Source organism: Mesoplodon mirus (assembly GCF_964341445.2).
Source record: "Mesoplodon mirus genome assembly, chromosome: 13".
In the NCBI taxonomy this organism is placed as follows: Eukaryota; Metazoa; Chordata; class Mammalia; order Artiodactyla; family Ziphiidae; genus Mesoplodon; species Mesoplodon mirus.
In genome coordinates this window covers 18,953,428-18,979,159 of record NC_138989.1, presented here as the reverse complement: position 1 = coordinate 18,979,159, position 25,732 = coordinate 18,953,428, and the positions used below count along the sequence as shown (strand labels likewise).

The 25,732-nt window shown below is 51.5% G+C and overlaps 1 protein-coding gene across 1 annotated transcript; it reads left to right on the top strand.

Moving 5' to 3' along the window:
* The first annotated feature begins 1,216 nt into the window (after positions 1-1,216).
* On the top strand, positions 1,217-24,396 carry GLTP (glycolipid transfer protein). Its single transcript, XM_082640284.1, has 5 exons — positions 1,217-1,445; positions 17,379-17,437; positions 18,431-18,564; positions 21,342-21,492; positions 23,232-24,396. Exons 1-5 carry the CDS (start codon positions 1,343-1,345, stop codon positions 23,412-23,414), a joined length of 630 nt encoding a protein of 209 aa, XP_082496410.1. The 5' UTR covers positions 1,217-1,342; the 3' UTR covers positions 23,415-24,396.
* The last annotated feature ends 1,336 nt before the right edge of the window (positions 24,397-25,732 follow it).

The following is a 25,732-nucleotide window of genomic DNA, read 5'->3' as shown; positions in this document are numbered from 1 at the left end:
CACACACCAAGCTTTTTGCCACCTTAAGGCTTTTGCACATGTCCCAGCCACTCTGGCTGTCTCCTACTTCTCCCTCAGGTCTTGGATCAAATGTCACCACTTCATAGGTACTTACTGCCCCTAACTCCCTACATCCTATCCCAGTCATGTCCTCAGTCATCCCCTGGCACTCCACCTTGTTTTATTTTCTTCATTTACACTTAGTATTTGAAGTTGTCTTATTTGTGTATTGTGTTATAATGTATTGTATTGTGTTGGGTTGTATTGTCTCCCCAACTAGAATGTCAGCCTCACAGGAGCAGGGATTTTGCTGTACTTTTCATCACTTTATCCTCAATGCCTAGCACCGTGCATGGCACATAGTGGGGGCACAGTTAATTATTTATTCTGGAATGAATGAGAAGCTCTCAACAACTGTGTGCTAGATTTTAGGACACAAGCATCTAGGTGGGTTGTGGCTGAGGTGAACTGTGCTCCACGTTGTGACAGGCATGTACTCTGAGCTATTGGGCTGAGGTCAGGTTTGAAGAAACAAGCACCAGTCAGGTGTTGATTGAGTTGGATTGTAAACTGGGCTGAATCCATCAGGTAATATCAGACTGTTGAAGTCAGACTCGACCCCAGATTTCAGGTAACAGGAGTCCTAGTTAGGCATGGCTGAGTTAACTTGAGCAGTGAGTGTCCAACAGGCATAGGATTACTCACAGAGAAGAATCATGTGTCCCCAGTGGGTGTAGCCAAAGAGAACTGTTACCACAGCAGTGTCCAAAAAGTCACTGGGGGCTGTTGGTCACTGGGGGCTGTTTGCGGGGAAACAGATGTTCTCAGGGACGCTGGCTGGATTGGGCTGTAACCTGGGCTGGTGGATGGGTTGTGAGTTGTGACCTCGCCCATGAGGCGAGGACCCGGCCCGAACCAGCCCGCCTGGTTGTGGGGGGTGCCATGCCGGGGGCGGCAGGTAACACACCTGAGGACGGGTCACCTGGGAGCGGCTCACCTGGGCGTACCTAGATCCACGAGTCGGCGCGCTTTCGCGCCGGGCGCGCTAGCCCCGCCCCTCGGCCAATGGTGACGCGCAGGCCCGCGGCCGTGGGCGACGATTGGGCGCGGGCGGACGGGCGGACGGGCGGGGCGGGGCGTCCGGCAGCTTAGGCGCTCTGCCGGCGGGCGGCGCTGAGCGCTCGTGTACGCGGGCGCGGCGCGGGCGGAAGTGGCGACGCTGGCGTCCCTTGAGCCTGCGGCGGGCGGCAGTGACGGCCCCGGAGCTGACGGCGGCGGCCCGGGGGGCGGCGTGGACGCCCGCGGCGCCGGCTGGGGCATCACCAAGGGCCTCGACCCCGAAATGGCGCTGCTGGCGGAGCACCTGCTGAAGCCGCTGCCCGCGGACAAGCAGATCGAGACGGGGCCCTTCCTGGAGGCGGTGTCCCACCTGCCGCCCTTCTTCGGTGAGCCGGGGTGAAGAGGGGAGATGGCCCGCAGCCCTGACCCAGAGCGCACCCGCATCCTCCTTCTCCCGAGCACCCCCAACCATCCCTCAACTAGACACCCCAAATCCTAATTCCCCACGCACCCGAGATCCCCTTTTTCTCCAAGCACCCCAAATTTTCCCTATCTCGGCCCGCTCCCAAATCCTCTTTCCCCCGAACATGTCACATCCTTCATCTCTTCCCAGACATCCCCACATCCTTCATCTCTTCCCAGACATCCCCAAATCCTCCATCTCCCTCAGACTCTCCCAACCCTCTGTCTCCCCAGACGCCTCACATGCCAACATGTCCTTCAGATGCTCGCAGTTCCCGCCCCCTTGTGCACCCCAGTCTGCCATCTCCCCACAAACACCCCTACTCTTCCAAATCCCCAATCCTCCATCTCCCCGAAAACATCTCTCACCCTGTCATCCCCCTCTTCCCTTTCAGAGTGGCTCTCAACTCCCTCCCCTTAAAATGAATCCCCCCCCATTTCATAAACCCCCTTTTCTGTAAATTCTCCCAGCCTCTCCCTCATGGGACCTTGTGAACACTTCTTTCCTTAGAATTCCCTCATTCCAGATCAGAGACACCACCCACCACCCCCACTCCAAGGGCAGGAAGCCTGGCAGGGTGAGGAGGGGCCTTTTGGAGGGAGTCGCAAAACTCTGGGGCCCCTTCCTAGGGAGAACCACCTAAAGCTTTCCCTCCATTTAGAACAGGGGTCAGGACAGGGGGGCTGCTATGTGGGGTGACATCAGACATGGAGTGCTTGGGATGGGGTCCAAAAGGAAAAGACCCCTCCTCCATATGTCATGCCCTGGGAGGTCATAGGAGCACTGAGCTGGTTGCAGACCTTCCTTTCTCCCACCCCTCAGCCCAGCCCACACCCTGGATGGAAAATGGGAAACAGAAGACAGTACCATCGGCCCCTGCCCTTTGCTTTGCTGGTCCTGAGTAAAGGGTGCAACCTGAGCTCTGCTTTTTCCTCTTCTGTGTGGGCTTGCCCAGCGCCCCGCCCTGCTGTTTCATTTGGTGGCCTTGCAGGAAGAGACCAGTCCGGCAGGCAGAGTCTAGCTGAAACCCGCAAACTGACAGAACCTTGACACTGACTTGGACTGAAGGGAAGTGGCACCCGGGGCAGTCACTCCCTTTCCCCCAAGTGGGTGACCAGAGCTCACGGTGTGGGCAGTAGTCCCTGAAGTGCCGTGGGCTCTGGGGTGGTTGTGACTACGTGGAGTCGTGTGCCCACTCTCCTCCTCCACCTCTTGAGCCTCAGCATCCCCGTCTGTGAAATGGGCATGCTGATCTCCTAGGCTAGCGGCAAAGAGTAAATGAGGTGGTGTGTGTAAAGTTCTGAGGCCTTAAGTGCCAAATAGATCTTAGCTGTTGGCAGGGGGAGGTGTGTGGTTGTTATACAAGTTCCTGGATTCAGTTTTGGTTCCTTCATAGAGTGGATGATTGATTAATGAGTAGTATTTGAGTGAGTGCCATTGGCTGGTTTGTACGATTCTCAGACCTGGCTCTTTTACATCCACTGTTACATCCCTGGTACCCAGAACAGTGCCTGGCACACAGTAGGTGCTCAGTCAGAACTTGTTAAATGTATAAAACATTCTTATTTTCTGTATCTCAGTGTTGAGATAACACTGACTCTCCAGGCAGGAGCTTGGGAGCTATCTGGTTTGAGCATTGAGGAGTTGTTGATTTTTGTGACAGGTTTTTCTCCCCTCCTTGGTTCTATGAGCATTTGCCCTGAACAAGGATTCAGAATCTGTTTAAGCTAGTCGTTCTCAACTGAGGGTGGTTTCGCCTCCTCAGGGGACATCTGGCAATATCTAGAGACATTTTTGGTTGTCACAACCTGGGCGTGGGCGGGCGGGATGGTGAGGGGCACGGGGAGATGCTACTGGCACCTAGTGGGCAAAACATCCTCCAGTGCACACACAGCCCTCACCACAAAGAACTGATGCAACCCCAAATGTTAGCTGGATCTCAAGGTGGAGAGACCCCGAGTTAAGCTCTGTGGCCCTTTCCTCCCTCATCTTCAGCAAGGTTGCCCATCAGTTCTGCATTTGGGGGCTCCTTCCTTTGATGCGATTATCGTGCCGGTTTTAGAGGAAAGGGGGGTGGTGGCGGCTGGAGCTGGCGGTGATGTGGTGCCCCTGCTGGAGAGCACCCCCTCCTCCTTTCCCTGATTTCAAAAGACCCTTGTCTTTGCTGCGAGCCGGCTGCTGTGGGCCGTCACATCTGTTGACAGAAGCACCATTTATACAGAGGCCTCAGTGGGTTGGCCCACAGAGGATAATTCTTAGCACTATTCAAAAAAACGTGATGATCCATTTTGAAGCATGAGGCTCTTCCTGGGGGAGAGTTCCTCCTGAGGGTTTAAGGTTTAGGAGGATGCCCCCACCAGTGGCTTTTCTCTGGCACTCAAGGGTCGATGGAGATCCGCCGTCAGCTCTGACACACGGGCTTTGTCTAGGTCTTGGGAACGTCTGGTCCCCTGGATGATCTGGGTGGTGTGTTTCTGGAATGGAGCAGGCCTGGGATTATGGACACAAGAAGTCTGAAAGGCATTCGGTGCCGGTTTCCTCCAAATCAGGGTTTCTCCACCGTGACACTGCTGACATTTGGGGCTGGGCCATTCTTTGGGGTGGGGGGTCTGTCCTGTGCTTTGTAAGACATTTAGTAGCATCTCTGGCCTCTCTCTACCAGATGCCAGTAGCACCCCATCTCCCCAAGTTGTAACAACCAAAAATATCTGCAGGGAGACCGAGTTACCCTTGGTTGAGAGCTACCGCTCTTGGTATAAATAGGGCAGAGGGCTGAAAGCTGTGTTTTTAAAAAGTATTTTAATTCTGCAAGGAAGATCTGTTTCTCCAAGGAAAATTGAGCAAGAAGAAATGATAAATTAAAAATCTCCCTGCCATTTATTGAGCATTTACTGTGTGCTAAGCATTCTGTGTAGACTAACTCACTTAATCCTCACAACCTTCTGAGGCAGAGTTTGTTGTTGTTGTTATTGTTAATTGAGAGAGAATCAATGCTGACATTTCAGAGTATTTTCATTCCAGACCCATTTATATCTTTATCTATGTTTAAGGGGAAATGTATAAGCTGCTTTTTTACACCCAACAGTATAGCATAACCACCTTTACCCATCAATCAGCATTTTTCAGAGCTGCCTAGAACTTCATTGTTTGAATGTGGACATGATTTATTTAACCAATCCCCTGCTGTTGGACATTTACATTGCTTCCTTTTTGTTTTTTTGCTCTCGTAAACTGTGCTACAGTGAACATTCTTGTATATATTTCTTTGCATACTTCTTTGGTTATTTCTAATTTTTAGAAGGGAAATTGCTGGGTCGAAGGGTGTGAAGGCTTTTAACCTGTTAGCACAACTCCATTTCTTAAACCATCATCGGTGGTGGTTTGGGACAGAATTGGTTGGGCTTGACGAATGTTGATTCTTCGGGCTGCAGGTCAGATGTAGCTCAGAACATATGCATCCTGGACTAACTCTTCCATATCTCCAGCCTGAGTCTCCTGAGCTGTATAGGTCTATGCTATGTCCACTTAGAGGTCAGCCCTTTGTGCATCTTCTTTCTCTACCTTGACCCAGTAATTGGATCTCACCTCTGACTGATCAGTTTGCAGCTGACTGTGAGGCCCTGCTCTCTAATCTTTTATGGTCAATTATGCAGCTGTTCTAGAGCATTTGCAATTGGAGGATGGGGGGGAGTGGAGGGAGGGGGAGGGAGAGGCTTAATCATTTAGTCTTGTCACTCCCTGCCTAGAAGCCTCAGTGGCTCCCTGTTACCCTGCCTTGATATCTGTGCTGTAACCTTTCTGAATGGCTTGCAGCCCCACAGAGGGTACCATGCCATCATCTGCCTCTGGCACTTTACCCGCGTCAGTTTCTCTGCCTGGGGTACCACTCCTCTCTGGCCCACCACCTTCCTTTCACCTGGCTGGGTTCCACTTATCCTTAAGGAATCAGCTTAGGGGTCACCTCGTCTGGAAAATCTTTCCTGACTCCCATGGAATCTACCCCATTCTGACACTTTGAGTTATTTCAGTGCACTTGGTGAGCTAGTGATGTTTGTCGAGTGAATGCTTTTGGTTCCATTCCCATTTTTCTGGGTTCTTCTAAAAGTGTTTTGCTTTCTTCTCTCTTTCTAAGTTAAAATGTAGAATCCAATTAAGATACATAACTCATATCCTGTACCCATGGCAGACATTAATAATCATTCATGATACTGGTTTTTTCCCTTTTAAGTCTAAACACAGCCTCAGCCACTCCGAGGTCCATTAGAATTGATGCATGAGGTGACACCTGTTTGCTCTCACTGTTTAGGGAGCAACCAAAGATGCAGGAGCTGAAAGTAATGATTTCTACCTCTTGGTTCTTGAGATCCAGATTCCGGGGGTGATTTTACTTCTTTCAGGCTTCTTAGCTTAATTAAATGGATGTCCAAAGAATTGAGCCTTACAGATATCTGACACTCATGAAACAGTCCTAGAGTAGCCCCAGAAAGAGTGGTTTTGCATCACTTTCGTTCAATGCTAGTTCTATTTGGCGGGGGGTGGGGGTGGGGGAATGGCAGGCCCAGAGGCACAGAATTATCTTGTTTTACAGCCAAAGAAACAAAGGCCAGAAAGGTTAGGTGACTTGCCCAAGGTCACACAGCCAGCAATTGACCACAGAGCCAGACTAGAACTCAGGCCTCTGGACTCCTTATGCAGTGCTTTTGCTATTGTGCCTGCCTGCTTTCCTGGCTTCCTATCTGGTCAGTGGAGCCAGCCTGTTTGGCCACCGAAGTCCAGGAGCTCTGCTGGCTCCACTGTGGCTTATCCAAGACGCTGGGAACCCCAGACCAGCTATGCAGGTTTCCTTGGAGCCGGGTGCCTCATAGTCATCTTGCCAAGCTGGGACCATATCTCTTGCCTATTTGAATGCAGATTTGATAGCTGGGGCATGGAAGTCATCCAGTGGGGAGGCCCCAGACAGCTCAGTTTTTCCTTTAATTGGGACATTGAGTTAACCGCCTGGGGACCAGCCCCACCCACAGCCCCTTGGCCTCTAAGTAGTTGTTCCTACCATTGCAACAAGCACCTTTCAGGACTTGGGACCACAATTTTTTTGGTTTTTGTTTTTTAAGTTGATACAAATATATGTTTATTTTTGGTTTTGTATAGAATATCCCAAGAAAGAGAAACAAGAAACTGTGTTAACCCTCGTCCAATAGCAGGTTAGTTATCATTTTGGTTGAGTGTCTGTTGAGAGCTGGATGCTGTAGGAACCGGAAGTAGACTGCTTCTAGGAGGAGGAAACAATGTACTTTGCGGAGGGCAGTGGATAAGTCACTTTCAGCAATGGGTTTTGCAAGTGTGAACCGGCCTGCAGACTCCTCTCATCCATTGGAAGTGTGTTTGCAAGTAGTGAATGAGGATTCATTAGCCTTGAGGAGTACCTACTGCGTGCTGGTGAGGCATACTCATGAGCTCACCTGGCCCAAGTTAGAGCCAAGTTAACACCTGTATAGAGGGCTGCCGCTGGCCCTGTTGTCTTATCCCGTCTGTCTGTGTAACAGCCCATGAGCTGGCTGCTTTAGAGGCTTAGAGGGAAGAAGTTGCTTTGAACCTGGGTCTATTGTCCACTGAAGTCCATGAATCGAAGTCTCTAGATAGATGGATATTGGCATCAAGCAGCCAGCCTGAGCTTGAGTGCTGCTTCCATGGTGCCCCAGCTGTGTGTCCATGCCCTAGTGCTTCCCCTCTCTGAGCCTGCAGCCCCAACTGTACAAGGGGGAAGGCGGGCCTCCCAGGAGGGCCGATGGAGGCGGCCTCCCCCAGATGATGTTGGCACCCAATGCCCAGAATCACTCCATCTTTTTGCACAGGTGGGACAGACATCCTCAGACCTTTAGAATCTGCACTTCTTGCCACACAGCCCTTGGGAAACAAGGTTCTTGCAAAAACAAGCTGCCTCTGGCTCTTGGTGACCAGCTGCCAGGGCTTGGGGCCAGCTGAGCTGCCTGGCTACTGAAGCAATTCTCACTTATAACATCCAAAGGCCAGTGCAGAGCATGGACAAAAGGTGCCCACCTGCTCTGTTCCCCCAGTGATAAGGTTGAAATCCTCTTGATCCTCTGGGTTCAGAAAAGTCCGGCCCTGAGGTCAGGGACTGAGGTCTGGCCTCTGCTCCTGGAGGGAAGAGGATGGAGAAGAAAGAGGGAAAAGACCCGAACGTCCACTCTGTCACCTGCTGGCTCATCCAGCCCCCGTTTCATTCCTCATCTGTGGGGTGTCTGTCACATAGGGCTTCTTGGAGGAACAGTGCCCCATTGTGAATCGCCTCCCAGGACCCAGCAATGTGCCTGGCAGAGCGTAGGTGCCCAGCCAACATGGGACTTGAAAGGGAATGAAAAGAATGCGTGCCAAAGGGCTTTGTAAAGTATAATGCGTGACCCCATCATAGCTAGCATAACCCCTGTTTTGAGTGACTCCCATGTGCCAAGCATCGAACTAGCCGATATCTCATTTCCAGCCCTTATCATGACCTTATGAATTAGGAGGAATTGGTGTCATTTTACATAAGAGGAGACCAAGGTTCAGAGTGGTGGAGGGATTTAACCAGGTCACACAGCTAGTAAGGGCTTTGTAGGGGGCCAGCCCTGCCACAGGTCTTCCAGAGCAGCAAGGGCCTTTTTGAGCTGTTTGTTGGGGAGGGGAAATGATAGGAAGTAAGTTCCCATCTGGCAGTGTGCTTATTTCAATGAGCTTATTAGAATGGAAATGTAGGTTGCATTGTTTCAGTTTTAAAATGGCCTGGATGGATGTTAACTCCTTGTGTTACATTCTTACAGAGTTACTTGTAACAGGGTTTTTTAAAAAAATTGTTACAGTGTTAAGTGTATCTGAGCTTTTAGAAGTCATTAAAACGGGGGCTTCCCTGGTGGCACAGTGGTTAAGAATCCGCCTGCCAACGCAGGGGACATGGGTTCGAGCCCTGGTCCGGGAAGATTCCCACATGCCGCGGAGCAGCTAAGCCTGTGCACCACAACTACTGAGCCTGCGCTCTAGAGCCCGTGAGCCACAACTACTGAAGCCCGCGCGCCTAGAGCCTGTGCTCTGCAACAAGAGAAGCCACCACAATGAGAAGCCTGCGCCCTGCAACAAAGAGTAGCCCCTGCTCACTGCAACTAGAGAAAGCCCACGTGCAGCAGCGAAGACCCAATGCAACCAAAAATTAAATGAATAAATAAATAAATTTTAAAAAAAAAGTCATTACAACGGATCGGCCCTCTCCAGGGTCCTGTAAGACCTCTGCTTTCTGTCCCCGCAGTTCCGCAGTCAGCTCACACTTCCCCTGGCTCAGAAATGATTCCTTTTCTGCATTGCTGTTCCCCCGAGTTCCTTTCTCCACTCCCTTCTGAGATCTCAGACATTAATGGTCAGGAATACATGGTCCTTATTTATAACTGAAGGGCTCCTGTTAATTTTACCCGTATCCATTAACTGATAACACCTTCTTTCCCTACCTCTCTCTCCTCCCTCCCTTCCTCTCTTTCTCTTTTGATTTCTTAATCATTGGAATCACTCTTTTCTGGATTTCTTCTCTAAAGAATGATGATATGATGTATAATAATAGTTATAATCATAAAGAATACTTTTTAAAAAATTTAGCCAGAAACTATGAGGTGAGGCCTGTTATTAGCCTCATTTTACAAATGCAGAAACTGCGGCTCAGAGAGTTTAACTAAATTCTCCCAGGCCACACAGCAAGTAAGAGAAATCATTTTCCCATCTGCATTCCCGATTGAAGCCTGGTTTTTGCCAAAGGGGTCAATTTTGGATAAAGAGAGTTGGCATGTCATGGGGGTGATTTTTTTTTTTTTTTTTTTTTTTGCGGTACGCAGACCTCTCACTGTTGTGGCCTCTCCCGCCGCAGAGCACAGGCTCCGGACACGCAGGCTCAGCGGCCATGGCTCAGGCCCAGCCGCTCTGCGGCATGTGGGATCTTCCCGGACCGGGACACGAACCTGTGTCCCTTGCATCGGCAGGCGGACTCTCAACCACTGTGCCACCAGGGAAGCCCCCATGGGGGGGATTTTTAAAAGCATCATTTTGTAAACATTCTTTTCTCTTAGATATTAGGATAGTAGAATTTAGAATGGGAACTAGTTTTAGGAAGGTGGGCATTCTCAGGGCTCTTATGCTTCAAAATAGGCCTGATTGCAGACTGACACACACACACACACACACACACACACACGCGCGCGCGCTGTAATTTGAGTGCCTCCCATTATGATCCTTGTAACCCAGGATCTGTGAAGTTAATCTGCCCCATGTGTTTAACAACGAAACCTTATTATCTAGCTATTGAAAAAAAAATTGAATTTGAAATAGAACCTCCCCAAACCAGGCTCCTAGAGTCATGACACAGGTACCCTCTTCTTCCTTTTTCAAATAAATATTTATGGGTTGGGTCTGGTATTCCCACACTGAATCACACAGGCTGAAAGTGAAGCTGTGCGTCTTAAAAATGGAATGCTTTTTGTTCTTGAAGGAAAATTATTCCTGAGATGAAATGAGAGGGCGGGGCCAGGGCGGGGGCGATTCTCTCACCCTCTTGCCTGATGTTGGGAACATCACCTGTTGGAAGATATGGTTGTCTGAAGAGGTAGGCATTGAGGGGCAGCTTGGATGGAAATTTCCAGATATGTGCTGGAGGCTTGCTCAGAGCATGATGGCAGGTGCTTTCCAACTACACTGAGGCCAGAAAAAGAGGAAGTGAATGTGATTCTGTGTGGCATATGGTGACTGCTGGCTTACGGGGAATTCTGCTGTCTGGGCAATCTCAACCATCTGAACTATGACAGAGACCCAGGCAGAACTGTCACAGAGGTCATGCACAGAATGCTTGCTTGGTGCCTGTTTCCTCTTATTTTGCAGGCAATGGTGACAAAGTTGGCTATTTGTTTTCCAAGTATCTAGCAGAATCAAAGCACTGCAGAGAAAACAAGAGGAGTTTTTAAAAAAACTACACAAAGCTGTCCTAAATCCCTGAAAACATGCCATGTAGAGCCATTTAGAGAAGAGTTGAGGGGGCCTGTGACGTCACTGGGTCACACCTTTATCGTAATTCCTGTTTTTGATGATGGCGCTGTTTAGAAAACTGCAAATGGCTTGCTGTACAAAAGCAGGGACGTTTGAGTTACATTTTGAGAAGTTCCATCCAGAATGGCTGAATGTGAAAGTTGGTACATTCATAAAATTTGGTAGATGGAAAATATATCACTGCTTTATTTTCTTTTTATTATTGAGATTAAATGTCTTTTCCTTTCTTCTTTTAATTATCCATTTTTCTGTAAGGTGGTTGTTGTTCTTTTCTTACTGATTTGTTCGAGCTCTTTACATATTAGGGATGATGGTCTTTGGTCTATGATATTTGTTACACAAGTCATCCCCTCCCCCAATCAGTTTGCTCTTTGGCTTGGATTGGTGATGGGATTTCCCCCCACCCCAATCCCATCCCATATAGAAGGTTTCTGGGTTTTGTAATCAGACTTATTGGTCTTTTCCTTATGCCTTTTGGGTTGAGTAGCATGGTTAGAAAAGTCTTCTAAATAGAAGGGGCCATTTGCCAACATGTTCCGGGTAACCAAGGCTTGACTGTGTTTGGAATCCGTGCCCATTAGAGTTGGTTCCATGAAGTGAGATGGTGAAATTGTATCTGATTTTTCTTTTGTTTTTGAGACAACTTCCTTTGATGAATGAGAAAAGCACCTGACCACCCGCGCCCCCCACCCCCCACCCCCTGCCCTTCCCTTCTGGCAGGTTCTGGGTGTCATTCTAAAGAGCCTGTTGGCTGACAACAATGAAAAACAAGTTCGGGTTAACTGCAAAACAGGTAAAACAAGAAGGGTAATAATTTTGAGGCAGGCCTGCATTCTGTAGGAAAGGTAAAGCTGGATAACCCTCCAGAAGCATGTCGCATCGTATCCAGAGCAGCGGCCAGTTTGAGTTTCAAGGCTTAGGCCACGGTGTGCTTGGGGGTTAAAATCATTTCAGGGTTTTCCCGTCAGAGTCCTTTCGCTTTTGTTGAGTTCACACACACAGGTAGAAATGTCCTAGAAAGAAAGGCTAGAGGGAGTGGTGGCACCAGCCTTGGCTAATTGTGTCTGTGTGCCTGACTCTCGCTCTGTGACCCTGGGCCAGTCACTTGGCTCTTCTGGGCCTGGCGGCCTCGGGCTGCGCCAAAGCAAACATAAGCCCAGGGCCTTCCATGAGGCTTGTTGAAGCTGGCTTCAGCTTACCTGGAGCGCCTCCTGTTTGCCCAGCACTTCAGGGCTCTGGAAAGGGAGGGGCCTGAGCCCAGCGTGGTTCAGGCACTTGTCCAGACACCAGAGCTGAGAGCCAAACCCAGGACTGGAGCTCTGGAGCACAACTGTGCTCCTGCCCTAATCACAGGCGGCCCACCCCCAGATGCTGCCAGCCCGACTCCTGTGTGCCCATCTACGTGTACACAGTGATGCCTTTCCTGCCGGCAATCGCCCCCTCGCCCCGGCCCCATGCAGCGGGGAAGTGGATTCTGAGGTCGGTTGGCCTCACCACCTCCCTCTGCTGGGGTCCATCTCCCAGCCCTCGACTCTCCCCTCTCTTGCTTCTGCTCTACAATTGGCTCCAGGAGTCCATCCAGACCCCACATCCTACCCTACAGTAGAGCAGAAGCTCTGTCCCTGCGTGGTAGCCACGACGCACAAGAACAGCTGCCTTGGGGCCCGGCTCCTGCCGACCACGGCAGCCTCATGACCCGAGTGACATGCTGTCGGGAGAAGGCGAAACAAAAAGCCTTTCTCCCCGCCATCGCGGGGTGGGGCGGGCACTCAGAACCACACAAGAGCCGTTTCTAGAGCCAGGGCAGCTGAATAACATTCTGTGCATGTCTAAAATGCATGCCCAGTGACCTGAGTCACTGGGAAAAGCTAGGAAGCCACCCACGCGTGGTTGATGATGATCTGTCACCAAGCCCTGCTTCCGCATCTCCAACATGGGATGGCTTTACTCGAACATCAGCCGGTGGTGGGAATCAAATCACGGCCAGGCTCAGGGCCCTCACTTGGCACATATGGCGCCTGCCCCATCACAGCAACTCTACAGGGGTGGTCCCTTTCCAGGCGGGGAAACTGAGGCCAAAGCCCCTTCCCATAGCCTCTGCCATGTTAGTCGCGTGGGTCCTTAGACCCGGTGCATTGGGTCAATCTTCACTATAAGAAAGTGGCTAGAAAAAGAACCTGGCAGGAAATGTGCCTCTAGATTCACGTTTCCTATTATCTGCCCCCTCGTTCATGCTGGGGTCCAGCTCCGTGCCAGGGGCTGGGGGCACAGAGGCGGACTGAGGCCCCCTGGTCTCTGCCCTCTCTGAGCTCAAGTCCATGGCAGGGATGGGTGGAAAACAGAGTTACACGTGGAACCACAATCAACGGTAGCAGTGCAGTGGACTTGGAGAAAAAGTGGAAGGAAGAAGTATGACTTTTATGAGCAGAAAAAAGTGTCTGACATTCTTGTTCTTTTTTTTTTTTTTTTTTGGCTGTGCTGCACGGCATGTGGGATTTTAGTTCCCCCACCAGGGATTGAACCCGTGCCCCTGCAGTGGAAGCGCAGAGTCTTAACTGCTGGACCACCAGGGAAGTCCCAAGTCTGACATTCTTTTCCAACTTTATATATGAAAAATTTAAAACATACAGCAACCCTGTTTGGGAAAAGCATCTTAGGAGCTTTGTGTAGAAATCAGCGCTTTTTAGAAGATGGCTGCTGTCATCTGCCGGTGCTGGCCTTCAGCTGCGACATTTCCCGCCTCCAGCCAACCCTGCTCACTTCAGACTGGCCCCCACGATCTGAATTGGTTCTGGCCAGTCCACCCTGTTACTGAAGGCAGTGGTTTGTGTATACTGACAGACTCCCTCGGTTTGTCTCAAGTCTGAAGTCAAGGGGAGATTCTTTCAGCAACCAAAGACCTCTGTTCAGTCCTGAATGGCTTGGCAGGTTTGTCTTCCAGTTCCAGGGCTTGTTCCTATACTTGGTGCTCCTAAGGGTATAGTCATACCCCTTCGATTGTCTAGTTGGTGAATATATGGTGCAGTGTTAAATACATCACAGCCTTAAAGCTGTTTGCCCGTTTTGTCTTTAAAACTCTGAACAAATGGCTAGCGAACTCTTGGTGAAATGTAAATGTTAATAAAATAGTATACCCATAAAATAAATAAATAAATAAATAATAAAATGTACAGCAAAATTGAAAGAATTTTATGGTGAATATTCGTGAATCTGCCACCTAGAGCCTACCATTAATACCTGACCATACTTGTCTATCCACCTCTCCATCCATCCATCAATCCACCTCATGTCTTTGGACAACATACATTTTGAAAGATGTGGAGGTGAAGCCATTGGCCATCCCTTTGGAATTGTGTTTGTTTGTGTTTTTTTTTGACTGCGCTAGGTCTTCGTTGCTGCCCGCAGGCTTTCTCTAGTTGCGGCGAGCGGGGGCTACTCTTCATTGCGGTGCGTGGGCTTCTCATTGTGGTGGCTTCTCTTGTTGCACAGCACGGGCTCTAGGCGCGTGGGCTTTAGTAGTTGTGGCGTGTGGGCTCTAGAGTGCAGCCTCAGTAGTTGTGGTGCACGGACTTAGCTGCTCTGCAGCATCTGGGATCTTCCCAGGCCAGGGTTCGAACCCGTGTCCCCTGCATTGGCAGGTGGATTCTTAACCACTGCACCATCAGGGAAGTCCCCCTTTGGAAGAGTTTCTCCAGTCCCTATGCTGCCCATCCGTGGCACCTGCCCAGCTCCTGTGAGGCTCGGAATTGGTGACCCTTGGTTGCACAGTCAGGAGGGGAAGAGTCTCCAGTGGTGGAGAGTCCTGGCTGTCTTGCATTATTTTTTTTTTTAAAGGAGGTTTCTTTTTATTTATTTGTTTTTTGGCCACGCTGCTTGGCTTGCGGGATCTTTGTTCCCCGACCAGGGATTGAACCCTTACCCTGAGCAGGGAAAGCGCTGAGCCCTAACCACTGGACCGCCAGGAATTCCCTGCACTCTTACTTTAAGTCTGGAATGCCTTGTCCTTTGGGGGAGTTGGTGGTAAATGTCCCAGGAGAGAACACGTTGCAGGGCTAGCAAATTGCACAGCCTCCCAGATTGGCCTTGCAGGATGAGGTCAGCGATACATCAGGGAAGATGAAAGGGTGGGTGGAATCATTACCTTATTAATGCCCTTGGCTGGTCCACCTGGGAGTCCAGAGCGCCCAGGATCAGGTGGGACAGGCAGCCTGCATCCCCCCACCCAGCACCTCGGAGCAGCTCCTGTGGCCACCACGGGGGAGGTCCAGCCTAGCCCTGTGGTGGGAGATGTGCTCCCACAGGCGTGAGAGAGAGGCCGGTAACTAAGAGCAGTGGGCTCACATCTCGGCCCGAGGATTCTGTGCCCGGGAGCCTGCAGCAGGGCAAGGCAGCCACCCCGGGCCCCATGAGGGCCTCAGTCGGGACATAGGAGAGTAGAGGTGGCAGGGGGCACAGGCCTAGTGTTCCCACTCAGCGGAGGTCCTGAAGGACCTGGTGCCTTCCGAGCCTGGGTGACATTTGCTGGACCGTGGAGCCTGGCCCTGGTCATGCTACAAAGTCATAAAGATGGTCACAGTTCATGTACTGAGGGTTCCTGTGCTGGCCACTCTGCTAAATGCGTTCAGTGCGTGCATTTTAATCCCCACGTCAACCCTATGAAACAAGTACCACTGCTGCCCCATTTGACATGTGAGGAAACTGAGGCACAGGAGACTTGCTCAACTGGATTCAAACCCAGGGTGTCTGGATATCTACCTGACCTTCTTTCCATTGGGTTTTGGGGTATTTCATTTATAACGTCCAATGCTGTTTCCCCAATGCACCTTTTTTGTAACAGCTGCGATTAGAATGTTCCAGATGGCCGGCCAGGTGTGCTGGGTCACCTTGGGTGGAATTCAGCCCACAGGTGTCCCTCCCCCAGTCCTCCGCCCCTATGCGGTCAGTTGGCACGCGCACCGAGGCCCCAGCCTGGCCAGCGGACAAGGGGAAGCTGGCGCCAGTGTTTCCCCGCCGTGGGTTTGGTACCCACTTGTGGCCTGCTTGGGCATCTTTGCCCCCTGGGCTCTGTATCGAGGATGGTGAGAGGTGTTGGGGAAGCACGGCTGTCTTCAGGCTCTGAGGTGAAGTCCTTGTTGAGTCTGCTCAGGAGAGAACCGGCCCTTCCCCATGTGTTTCCTCCGTGCCCAGCCCTTAGCAGGGAGCTCTGACCTCTGGGCTGTCTCTGGTCCCTGTGCCAGCCTGCTGGGGGATCACAGAGGAGGGAAAGGAGGAGAGACAGTCCACAGTCAGCTCACATTTCCCATGGAGTCCTGAGTTCCAGGCACTGCCAGTTTCTAGGTCCACATTTCATCAACTCAAAGGTGCCACCTATTTTAAAATGCTCTGTTGTTTTATGAACCACCAAGACAGGAAAAACGCCTCCGATTAAGAACATTCCGATTCCAGAGGTGAACAAAATATGTGTCTTGGAAGTGGGTTGCTTCACATCATTCTCACAGCAGCTCTGATCGGTTCTGTTGGCCCATTTGCTAGATGGGAAAGCTGAGGCTCAGAGAGCAGAAGGGACATGACTAAGCCCACACTGCCAGTGTGTGCAGAGCAGGTATGGAGCCCCAGTTCATCGAGCTCTGTTAAGTGACCAGAGTCCCACTCCTGGTGGGTTCTCCTGGGCTCTTACGCAGAATCTCAGAACGGTGGGGCCTCTGGGTCGCCAGCTCACTTCCTCCTTAGAAGCTGGTGAATGAGGCGGGTAGGATGAATTGGGAGATTGGAATTGACATATATACACTGTGGGTACTATGTATAAAATAGATAACTAATGAGAACCTACTGTATAGCACAGGGAACTCTACTCAGTGCTCTGTGGTGACCTAAATGGGAAGGAAATCCAAAAAAGAGGGGATATGTGTATACATATAACTGATTCACTTTGGTGTACAGTAGAAACTAACACAACATTGTAAAGCAGCTATACTCCAATAAAAATAAAAAAATAAAAAAAAAAAAGAAGCTGGTGAACAAGCTCTTCTTCCAGCTTGTAAGATTCCTCAAGCTGCCTCCTGGCCAGCTGGTTCATTAGTGGCCTCCGCCTTGTCAGCCAAGATGGTTTCTTAGAGTATTAGTTCTGCAAGATACTCTACACTGTGCTGTCCAATTTGGTAGCCACTGGCCACATGTGGCTATTTAAATTTAAATGAATGAAAGTTAAATCAAATTACAAATTCAGTTCCTCGATCACACTCACCACATTTCAAGTGCTCAATAGCCACATGTGGCCTACGTTAGACGGTGCAAATATAGAACATTTTGTCTTAGGAAGAGAGGGTGCTGTGGACAAAACGGTTTGCCCCCTAGATAGTCCAGTTGTATTTTTTTTTTTAGTATTTATTTATTTATTTGGCTGCACCAGGTCTTAGTTGCGGCATGCGGCCTCTTTTAGTTGCGGCATGTGGGTTCTTAGTTGCAGCATACGGGATCTAGTTCCCCGACCAGGGATCAAACCCGGGCCCCCTGCATTGGGACTGTGGAGTCTTAACCACTGGACCACCAGGGAAGTCCTAGTCCAGGTGTATTTTAAAGGCTCTGACAAGTCCTGCAGTAAGAAACTGCTCTCACTCAGAGTCCAGAACTCCAAATTGCCCATGAACCATTTTAACACTTAACAAACAGCTCTGCCTTTCCTTAAACACACCAAGTGACCTCCCCTCCGGTCCCCATGGCCCATGGAGGTCCTGAATATCACCCTCGTTGGGAATCTAAATCTCTCTTCTTGTTTTGTCCCCAGATTGCCTCGGCTCCGCAGTGTTTACTCCCATCAAGGTGGACATAAGTGGCAACATCACAGTACGTACTTGGCCCTGCAGCCCTGGTACCCAGATCAGGAGTCTATAATCCCGTCCCGTCACCAGTGCCCTGCTCCCTGCCGCAAGTTCCCCAGGCCGAGGAACAGGAAGGAGATACGGAAATGGGCCTGGGCCCCAGCTTCTCTGACTTGGAGCTCCAGGTTCTTGGTTCTCTTTGCGGTCATGCCATCCAGTCATAGCCAAGCTAGGACCACAGTCTGGAGGGTTGACCTGAGAAGGAACCTACTGGTTCTTGTAGTCACTCTACCAAACAAAAAATAAACTCCAAGGTCCACAGGTGCACTGACCCTGCCCTTCCCTTCCCCAGTCCTGAGAGTTCCAGATGGCATCCCCTAGCCACTGACCCTCCCCCCATGAGGATCCACTCTGAGGCTGGTTCTGTGTCATTATCCCCATTTTACAGACGAGGAAGCTGAGGCTCAGAGCTGTCGAGGGGCTCATAGCACGGAAGTGGCAGAGGTGGAATTCACATCCAAACTGCCTGGCTCCAACTCAGGAGCCTTCTTCCTGGACATCTCAGAATCCTAAGAACCTATTTCCATTTGTCCACCAAAGCGAAACTTCACATGCTTGGGGTTTGAGGCGCTGTCAGTAGTGGTTGGAGAATGTGGACTCTGGGGCCTGGCCAGTGCTGGAACCCGCTCGCACCTGCACCAGCTGTGTGACCTTGAGCACGTCATTTCCCCTCTCTGAGCCTCAGTTTCCTCATCTGCAAATTGGAATTCTGACAGCAGCATCAGGGTTGCCGTGAGGATCAAATGAGGCTGTGCCCAGAAAGTTCTTCGCAAGTCCTGTAAATGCGAACGGTCATGGTTATTGTTACGACAAGCCCCGCTGACAAGCCCCACTGCAGGTCCTGGCGCTGGGGGGCAGGAGAGCGAGGCTCTGGCGGGGTGCTCCTCTACCCAGCACGCGGGCAGCCGTCTATGGAGGCAGCCTTCCTAAGGGGGAAACCCTGTGTGCTCCATTTCAGAAAATCAAAGCTGTGTATGACACCAACCCGGCCAAATTCCGGACCCTGCAGAACATCCTGGAGGTGGAGAAGGAAATGTATGGAGCGGAGTGGCCCAAAGTGGGGGCCACGCTGGCGCTGATGTGGCTGAAGAGGTGATGGGCTCGGGTGGCTGGGTGTGTGTGGCTGGTGGGCCCGGAGGCCTGCTCTGCAGAGGAGGGACGGCCAACCCCGCCACTGCCCCACGGTGTCTGCTCTGATGGGGCAGGACGGGCACTTCCTATCTTTCACATAGGCGCTCTTCTTGTGCAAAGCTAGTTAGTGACAGAGAAAAAGCACGCTGGGGGGCCAAGGCCAGCCTGATGGTGACTCGTCCTTGCTTGTTCCAGCCCCACCAGAGGCATAGCAAGCCGGCGAGTACTCTGGCCGTTGTGCTAAGCTGTTTAGACACCCAATCGCATTTCATGTGCTGTGAGTTAGGTGTGGTTATCCCCATCTCCCAGAGGAGGCCGCTGGGGTTTCTGGAGGCCAAATCACATGCCCAGGGCACAGGGGCAGTGCTGGGACTGAGTGGCTGAGCACAGTTGTTCAGGTTGTACACTGCACAAAGATGTTCTGTCTAGGGCTGGTCACATCACACACATGGTAGATTTGTATATTATGAGAGCTTCTTGACAGAAATACAGCATCTTGAGGACAAAGAACTCTAATTTGCACAAATTCGTCCTGTGGCCTGGGGGCAGGGTACCCCGATATGGGATATGAACTCAGACAGTCTTACCCCAGGGTTGACGGTGCTTGTAACCATGATACATATTGTCCTCATAGCACATATTTGGAGCCGCATACAATTGTTCCATCTTACAGATGAAGCCATTGAGGCTCAGAGAGCCGAGGCAGCTTGCTTGCTGAGATCACGCTGCTCTCTACCAGCTCCAGAATTCTCCTTTAGCTGTGCAAACTCCACAGTCCCTGGCAACAGCTGTGAAGCCAGGGACCCATTCTCTGCCCCACGGATGCTCCCAATGTTGCCCTTTCTCTGGGGCCTGGAGTCAGAAGCCAGGAAAGGGGCTCTTCCCCTGTCTCTCTCTCCATTCCCTGAAGCTACCCCACCCTCACCCCCATGCACTTCTTTGGTGAAACAGAGCAGGAAGAATCTGCTCCCTGGAGGGTGTGGCCTGTGTGGGCATCAGGGGGTAAGTGGGCTATAATTAACAACCTTATGGCCTATTTTGTGACTCGTCCCCACTGAGCTACCTACTCTTGTCTGTCAACAAGAGACTCACAGACCTGGAATAAGGAATGCCCCTGGGTCTATCCATTGGCAGGTTCCGTAGGTTTCTCAGGAAGAGCAAGCCAGAGAGTGACATTCAGATCAGTTAGATTGTTTGTGTCCAGATCAGACGTGGGCAGAGCCAGGTGACTGGGAGAGCACATGCCGGTGGATGTCAACAAATCGAGCACATAATAAGCACCTGCTGTGTGCTGTGCATGGTGCCGGGTGCATGGGATGATGCTTGGAGAGGCGTGGTCCTTCTTAGGGTATCACAGCCTGGGCAAGGGGTCAGGCTGGTGGGAAGATTCTGACAGCTGGATATCAGACCCTGGAGCAGAGAGAAATCAGAGAGGGCTTCCCGGAGGAGGATCGCTAAGCAGGGTCTCCAAGACTGAACAGGAGGGTTCCAAGAGGAAGAGGCCTTGCAGAGGCCTTGGGAGGGCAGGAGAGGCACAGCATATCTGCCCCTCCAGGAAGATCTGGTCTAGCCAGGGCCCGGGATGCAAGGCAGGAGCAGGGAAAGATGAGATGGGATCGGACAAGGATGAGTTCCAGCCGCCTCAGAGGTGCTAGGGAGCCACTGAGGGGCATGAAGCCCATTGGCAACAGGGTAAGATGGGGCTTGAGAAGGAATCGTCCCAGCTGCTGGTTAGAGGGGGATCATTTGGGCTGGGAGAGGCAGGGGCTCAGGAGAGGTGGTCAGCCAGGGCAGGGCTGGGACTGGACCCTGAGCTCGCTTCCACACCCCAGGCTGATCCCCAGTGGTTGAGGGTTGTGATCCAAGCATGGAGGATTTCCCTTCACCTCATAGGTGATAAAGCTTAACTTTTATTCCTTTAGTCCTCGGGCCCAGAACTCTTGCCCCTAAGAACCCCCCAACCTGAATCCTACCGCCCTGCAGGGAGGGAGCAGAGAACCCCAGCTGGGGAGTGAGACAGGCTGGGTTCACATCCCGGCCTTTGATTGAGCTTTTGGGGTACCTCTGTGTTCCCTTCTGTGAAGGGGACAGATCATGCTGAACTTAGTCTCACAGGGCTGAGGGGAGCAGATGAAATGATGTGGATTAAAGGGCTAGTACTGATCTGATTTTCAGCTTGGTCACCCTGCCGTGACCCACACCCTTCTTCTGGCTCTTGAAGCATCATCCTACCCCAGAGGAAGGGCTCAAGTGGCCACTGGAGGATGCAGACCGTGGATCAGGCAGTGATGGAGGTGGGGAACCCACAGGGTCAAACTCGCCTGTGTTCTCAGTATGTCCCTGGTCTATGGTCCCTGAGCCCTTTGAGGACCAGAGCTGTAGCTTCAGCCCTGCACTGACTGGCTTCATTCCTCAAGCACTGATGGCCATGTGGCAAATAGGCAAGACAGGCCCAGACCCTGCCCTCATAGACCTTACAGCCCAACAGGGACTGGCCCCAGGCCTGGTATAGACAAGGTACTTGGGACATGTGACGTGAGCCGGGGAGTCACGTTACACGGAAGCTGTTGTAGACACATGACAGCAGAGGAATCATCACCCCCTTTGGGGTGTCCATGCCCCCAGCTCACTGTAGGAGGTTAATACAGAGCGCATCTGAGTCTCCGCGTGCGGCGCTGGTGGGTGGTGCCGAGGAGGGCATGCAGGGCCCTGAAGCGCAGTCTCCCTTCCGGCTGCAGAGGCCTGCGCTTCATCCAGGTGTTCCTCCAGAGCATCTGCGACGGCGAGCGCGATGAGAACCACCCCAGCCTCGTCCGCGTCAACGCCACCAAGGCCTACGAGATGGCCCTCAAGAAGTACCACGGCTGGATCGTGCAGAAGATCTTCCAGGTGAGCCGCCCCGCAGGCCCGGAAGGACCACTGGCTCGCGGGGCCCGCCCTCTGCCCCACGCCCTGTGGCTGCGGGCCCCGCCCCCCTCCCACCCCGGCTCAGGAAGGGCTCCCCTGTCCATCTGGGGTGAGGCTGGTGCTCCGAGGGACCCCTGCCGCGTGGCGGGCATTTTCCTAGATGCTCCATGGTGGTTCTGATGAGGGGCCTGGTTGGGAGGCCGTGGGAGGAAGCAGGGCAGAGACTGAGGCCGTCAGGTTGATGGTGGGCTGGCCTCCCTGGCCCCTCGGATTCAGCTGGGACCCTCGCACTGGGGTGGGGAGGGGAGGAAGGGCCCCTGTGCCCACGGAGGCGTCTGCTGAAAGAACACTGGCCCACGAGGCTCTTGGTGACTTGTGTTGGGGTGACGATGACCACTGGCCTTCAGCAGCAGCCCAGCTTTGGGAGAGCGCCACTGGGGACGTGTGGCGAGCCCTCGGGGTGCCCTGTACACTGTCGTGGCTGACCTTCCTCCTGAAGCTCCCACCACCCGCTCTTCCTCACTCCTGTGAGAACTGGCATCTGAGGGCTGGTCTCTGTCCCATGTGGCACAGGTCGAGGGTAGGCTGGGTCGGGAGTCTGCTGGATCCAGGCAGGAAATAGGGCCACATCTGGGCCATCTGCCCTGGCAGGGCTGGGGACAGTGCTCGTCCTGGGTGGGCGCTGCAAGAGCCCCGTCCCCCACCATCCCCAGCAGACCGTTGCCCCCCCTCCCCCTCCCCCGTGAAGACCTCACGACCACCACCTCAGTAATAACTATGTGTCCTGGATGCCTGGCCTGGCGGGCCGCCGGTGGAGGGTGATCGTCACAAATGCACCGAGAGGTACTGTCCTTGCCTCCATTTCACAGATGAGGAAACTGACGCCCAGAGACGTTTAGGATCTTGCTAGAGGTCACACAGTAAGAAAAATGGGCAGGTGGGATTCTACCTCCTGAGCCTCAGTAGCCTCATCTTGCAGATGGGTATAACATAGTCCCTGCCTCACAGTCTCATTGTGAAGAGTCACCGTGTTACTCTGTATAAAATGCTTGGCATGTGGTTTTCACTCAGCAAATTGAAGCTATTTCTATTTTGATTCCTGATGATAACGTTATTATTTGTAATTTCCTCACCTTCTCAAAAGGCTTGTAGCCTAAGCTTTTTATCCGGTTGCATCCTTTTCCTTCTGGCTCTGAAATGCTGTGTATGTCCGGTTCTCTGGATTTTTCAAGTTGTCAGGGAAGCCCTGACATTTAGGGAAGTATCACCCCCTGAAGGACAAAAGAGGAACAGCACAGATCAGCCGTCCTCTGCCCGGCTCAGAAAGGTGGGGTCTCAGGAGGAAGCTGTTCACTTTCTCCAGGGCAGGGAGCCCCGGGGGAAGCAGCCTGATTGGGTGGGTGTCATTACATTTTACAGATAAGGAAACTGAGGCTCAGAGAGGCTAAGTAACTTGCTCGAGGCTCACCGCTAGTCAGCGGCACAAGCTGGAATTTGAACCCAGGTCTGTCTGTCCCCAAAGCTTCCTGCTGTCTCTCACCGGGGTAGAAGGGGACACACATCCCCCTTGGCCTTTCCCGTCCAGCAGCACGAATAGCACAGACCCCTGCCCAGCACGGACCTCTGGGGAGTCCCCTCCCAGAACCCCGACGGGCCTGGCCCGGTGACTCAGGGTCTCCCCCTCCGCTAACACTGCGCACCCCCCTCTCACCCGTCTCAAGGCAGCACTGTACGCGGCCCCCTATAAGTCCGACCTCCTCAAAGCACTCTCCAAGGGCCAGAACGTAACGGAAGAGGAATGCCTGGAGAAGATCCGCCTCTTCCTGGTCAACTACACGGCCACCATCGATGTCATCTACGAGATGTACACCAAGATGAACGCCGAGCTCAACTACAAGGTGTAGGCCAGACCCTCAGCGGGCACCCCGGGCCGCATGCCCCGACCACAGCCCGCCGCAGGAACAGGCAAACCTGAATCACTGTGAATCCAGCCTGCCGGCCACCCCCAGCCTGAGGCGCGCCCCAGAGCAGCCCAGAGACGGACCAGGGTCTGCAGGGGGCCGGCCCTCCTCTTTTAAAAGTCACTTCTGGGGTCTATCCTCGTGGAGCAATAAATAACGATGTCGCTTCCGAATCTCATGACAGCACAGACTGACTTTATGCCTTCATTTCAGTGTGATAAAAATTGATTAATGTTTCTAATAAATCAAGTCCTAGGGTTTTTTTGGTTTCCCACCACCACCCCATGTGGAGCATGACTCTGGGGGAACTGGTGTCAGACTCCTCACTTTAAAAATAGGCATGTGTCCTTCTGAGGATCTGGCTGAATGATGTTTGGGGTATTTTAAGGACCATGAGGGGGTTTGATCTGAAATTATACAGGGCCCCTGTTGTGGGATTTTTTTTAAAGCAAACTGGTGTGTGTTCTCAGTGGTTTGCACAGCCCAACTTCACAGCACTGTCATTAGAGCCTGCTCTTTCTTACTGTCTTTTGCTAGACAGTGTTTTTATAGCTGAAACCAACCAGCAAGCCTTTGATGACCAAGGGGAGGGTTATTTTAAAGCTATCAGGCACAAATAATTGACCATAGATGACTGTATTTGCATTCTTCTCCATAATTATCTTCTTCAGGGACAGCTTTTCCAACCTAAGAAACTACCTACCATGTGTATTCTTTCAAGGGGGAGAGGATGAACCCAAGAACACGCCTTGCTGCCTTAACTGTCCTTCCTGGCGCTAAAAAGAGCTGTATTTTTGAAAGTGTTGGGGCGAACAGAGCAATCCCCAAAGAACTGATATGTGTTAAAAACCCAGTGAGGAACAATTGGTGATTTTTATGTGGAAACTAAATAATCCTTAATAAATAAATCTCTATTTTGGAATCACATTGGTGTGCTGTTTTGGTTCTTGATTCTTTTTTTTTTTTTTTTTCCGTTCTTTCTGGATCAGAGGTTACAACTAGGGATAAGCCAAGGACCTGTTTTCTGGCCTCCAGGTCCTATTTCTGGTTTAAAAAAATAGAACTGGTTGCCACATTGAGAAACTGGGGACATGTCACAGAAAAATCTTGATTTCTAGCTTCTTTTGAAAAATCAGACTGCCTGTCAGGAGCTGAGAGATGACTGCCCCCTTGGCTAGATGGGGAGAGTGGGTGGATATATTTTCCACTTTGCCTCAGTCCCCACCAATCCCTGTTGCCTCGCCAACCCTGTGACCATTGGTTATTTGAGCTTTATCGTGGGCTGATGCTTTTTCTGTTACTAGGGTTAAATGTAGAAGGAAATATTTTACTTCATTCCTGCTCCTACAGAACTGATAGTCTAGTGGGCAAGATGGACCAGTAAATCACCAGTGATGATATAGAGTGGTCAGTGCCCAGAGGGAGCCTGGGGCTACAGGTTGGGGGGGCACATCCTGGGATGACACTGAACCTCGATGGAAGGGTTGGGGTTGGGAGGATCCCGGTAGAGGAGGAGAAGGAGGGGACACTGCAAATCATCGGCAATGTCCTGGTGGCTTGGCCCAGAGCAGGCTGTGTGTATATGAGACATCATGCCACTGAGGGATTTGAATTTGACCCTGAAAATTATGGAACGCCTTCAAGGGTCTTGTGCACAGTCAGTTGGATATCCAGTTTGGAGGGCTCCCTCTGATGTGGCCAAGGGTTGGATGCCTGAACTAAGTTTTTTGCTGTCTCTGATTTTATTATATTTTCTAAGGTTGCTGATAGTAGGAATACCACTGATCTTTCTAAACTCTAACTGCTTTTTAGGATTTTTCCCTTTGGATATAAAATTCTGCCAACAAAATTGTAAAATTCTGTGTATTCCTTTTAAAAAAAGAGCTTTTCTTCGTGTTTTCAACATACCGCAGTGAGACTGGGAAGGCAGTTTCTTTGTGGAAGGTCAGAATATTCCCAGGAGAGCCTCCTTCAATCCTGGTACCTGCCTGGCCCCAGGAGCCCTTTGGGTTTTTGACCCCAGAGACAAAGCCAGCAGTGCATCTATGCCTTCTCATTTCATCCTTGTCAAAGTGGGACTGAGTTCTGCCTGGGGCAGTGAGGAAGGAACACATTGAGCACCAGCTGTATACCAGGCCCTGCACAACTGCTTCATATGCATCATTTCACAAGCGCCCTGACATGTGGGCATCAGGAGCACCATTTATCAGATGAAGAAACTGAACCCCCCAGGGGTTCAAGAGGACTCGGCTAGGGTGATC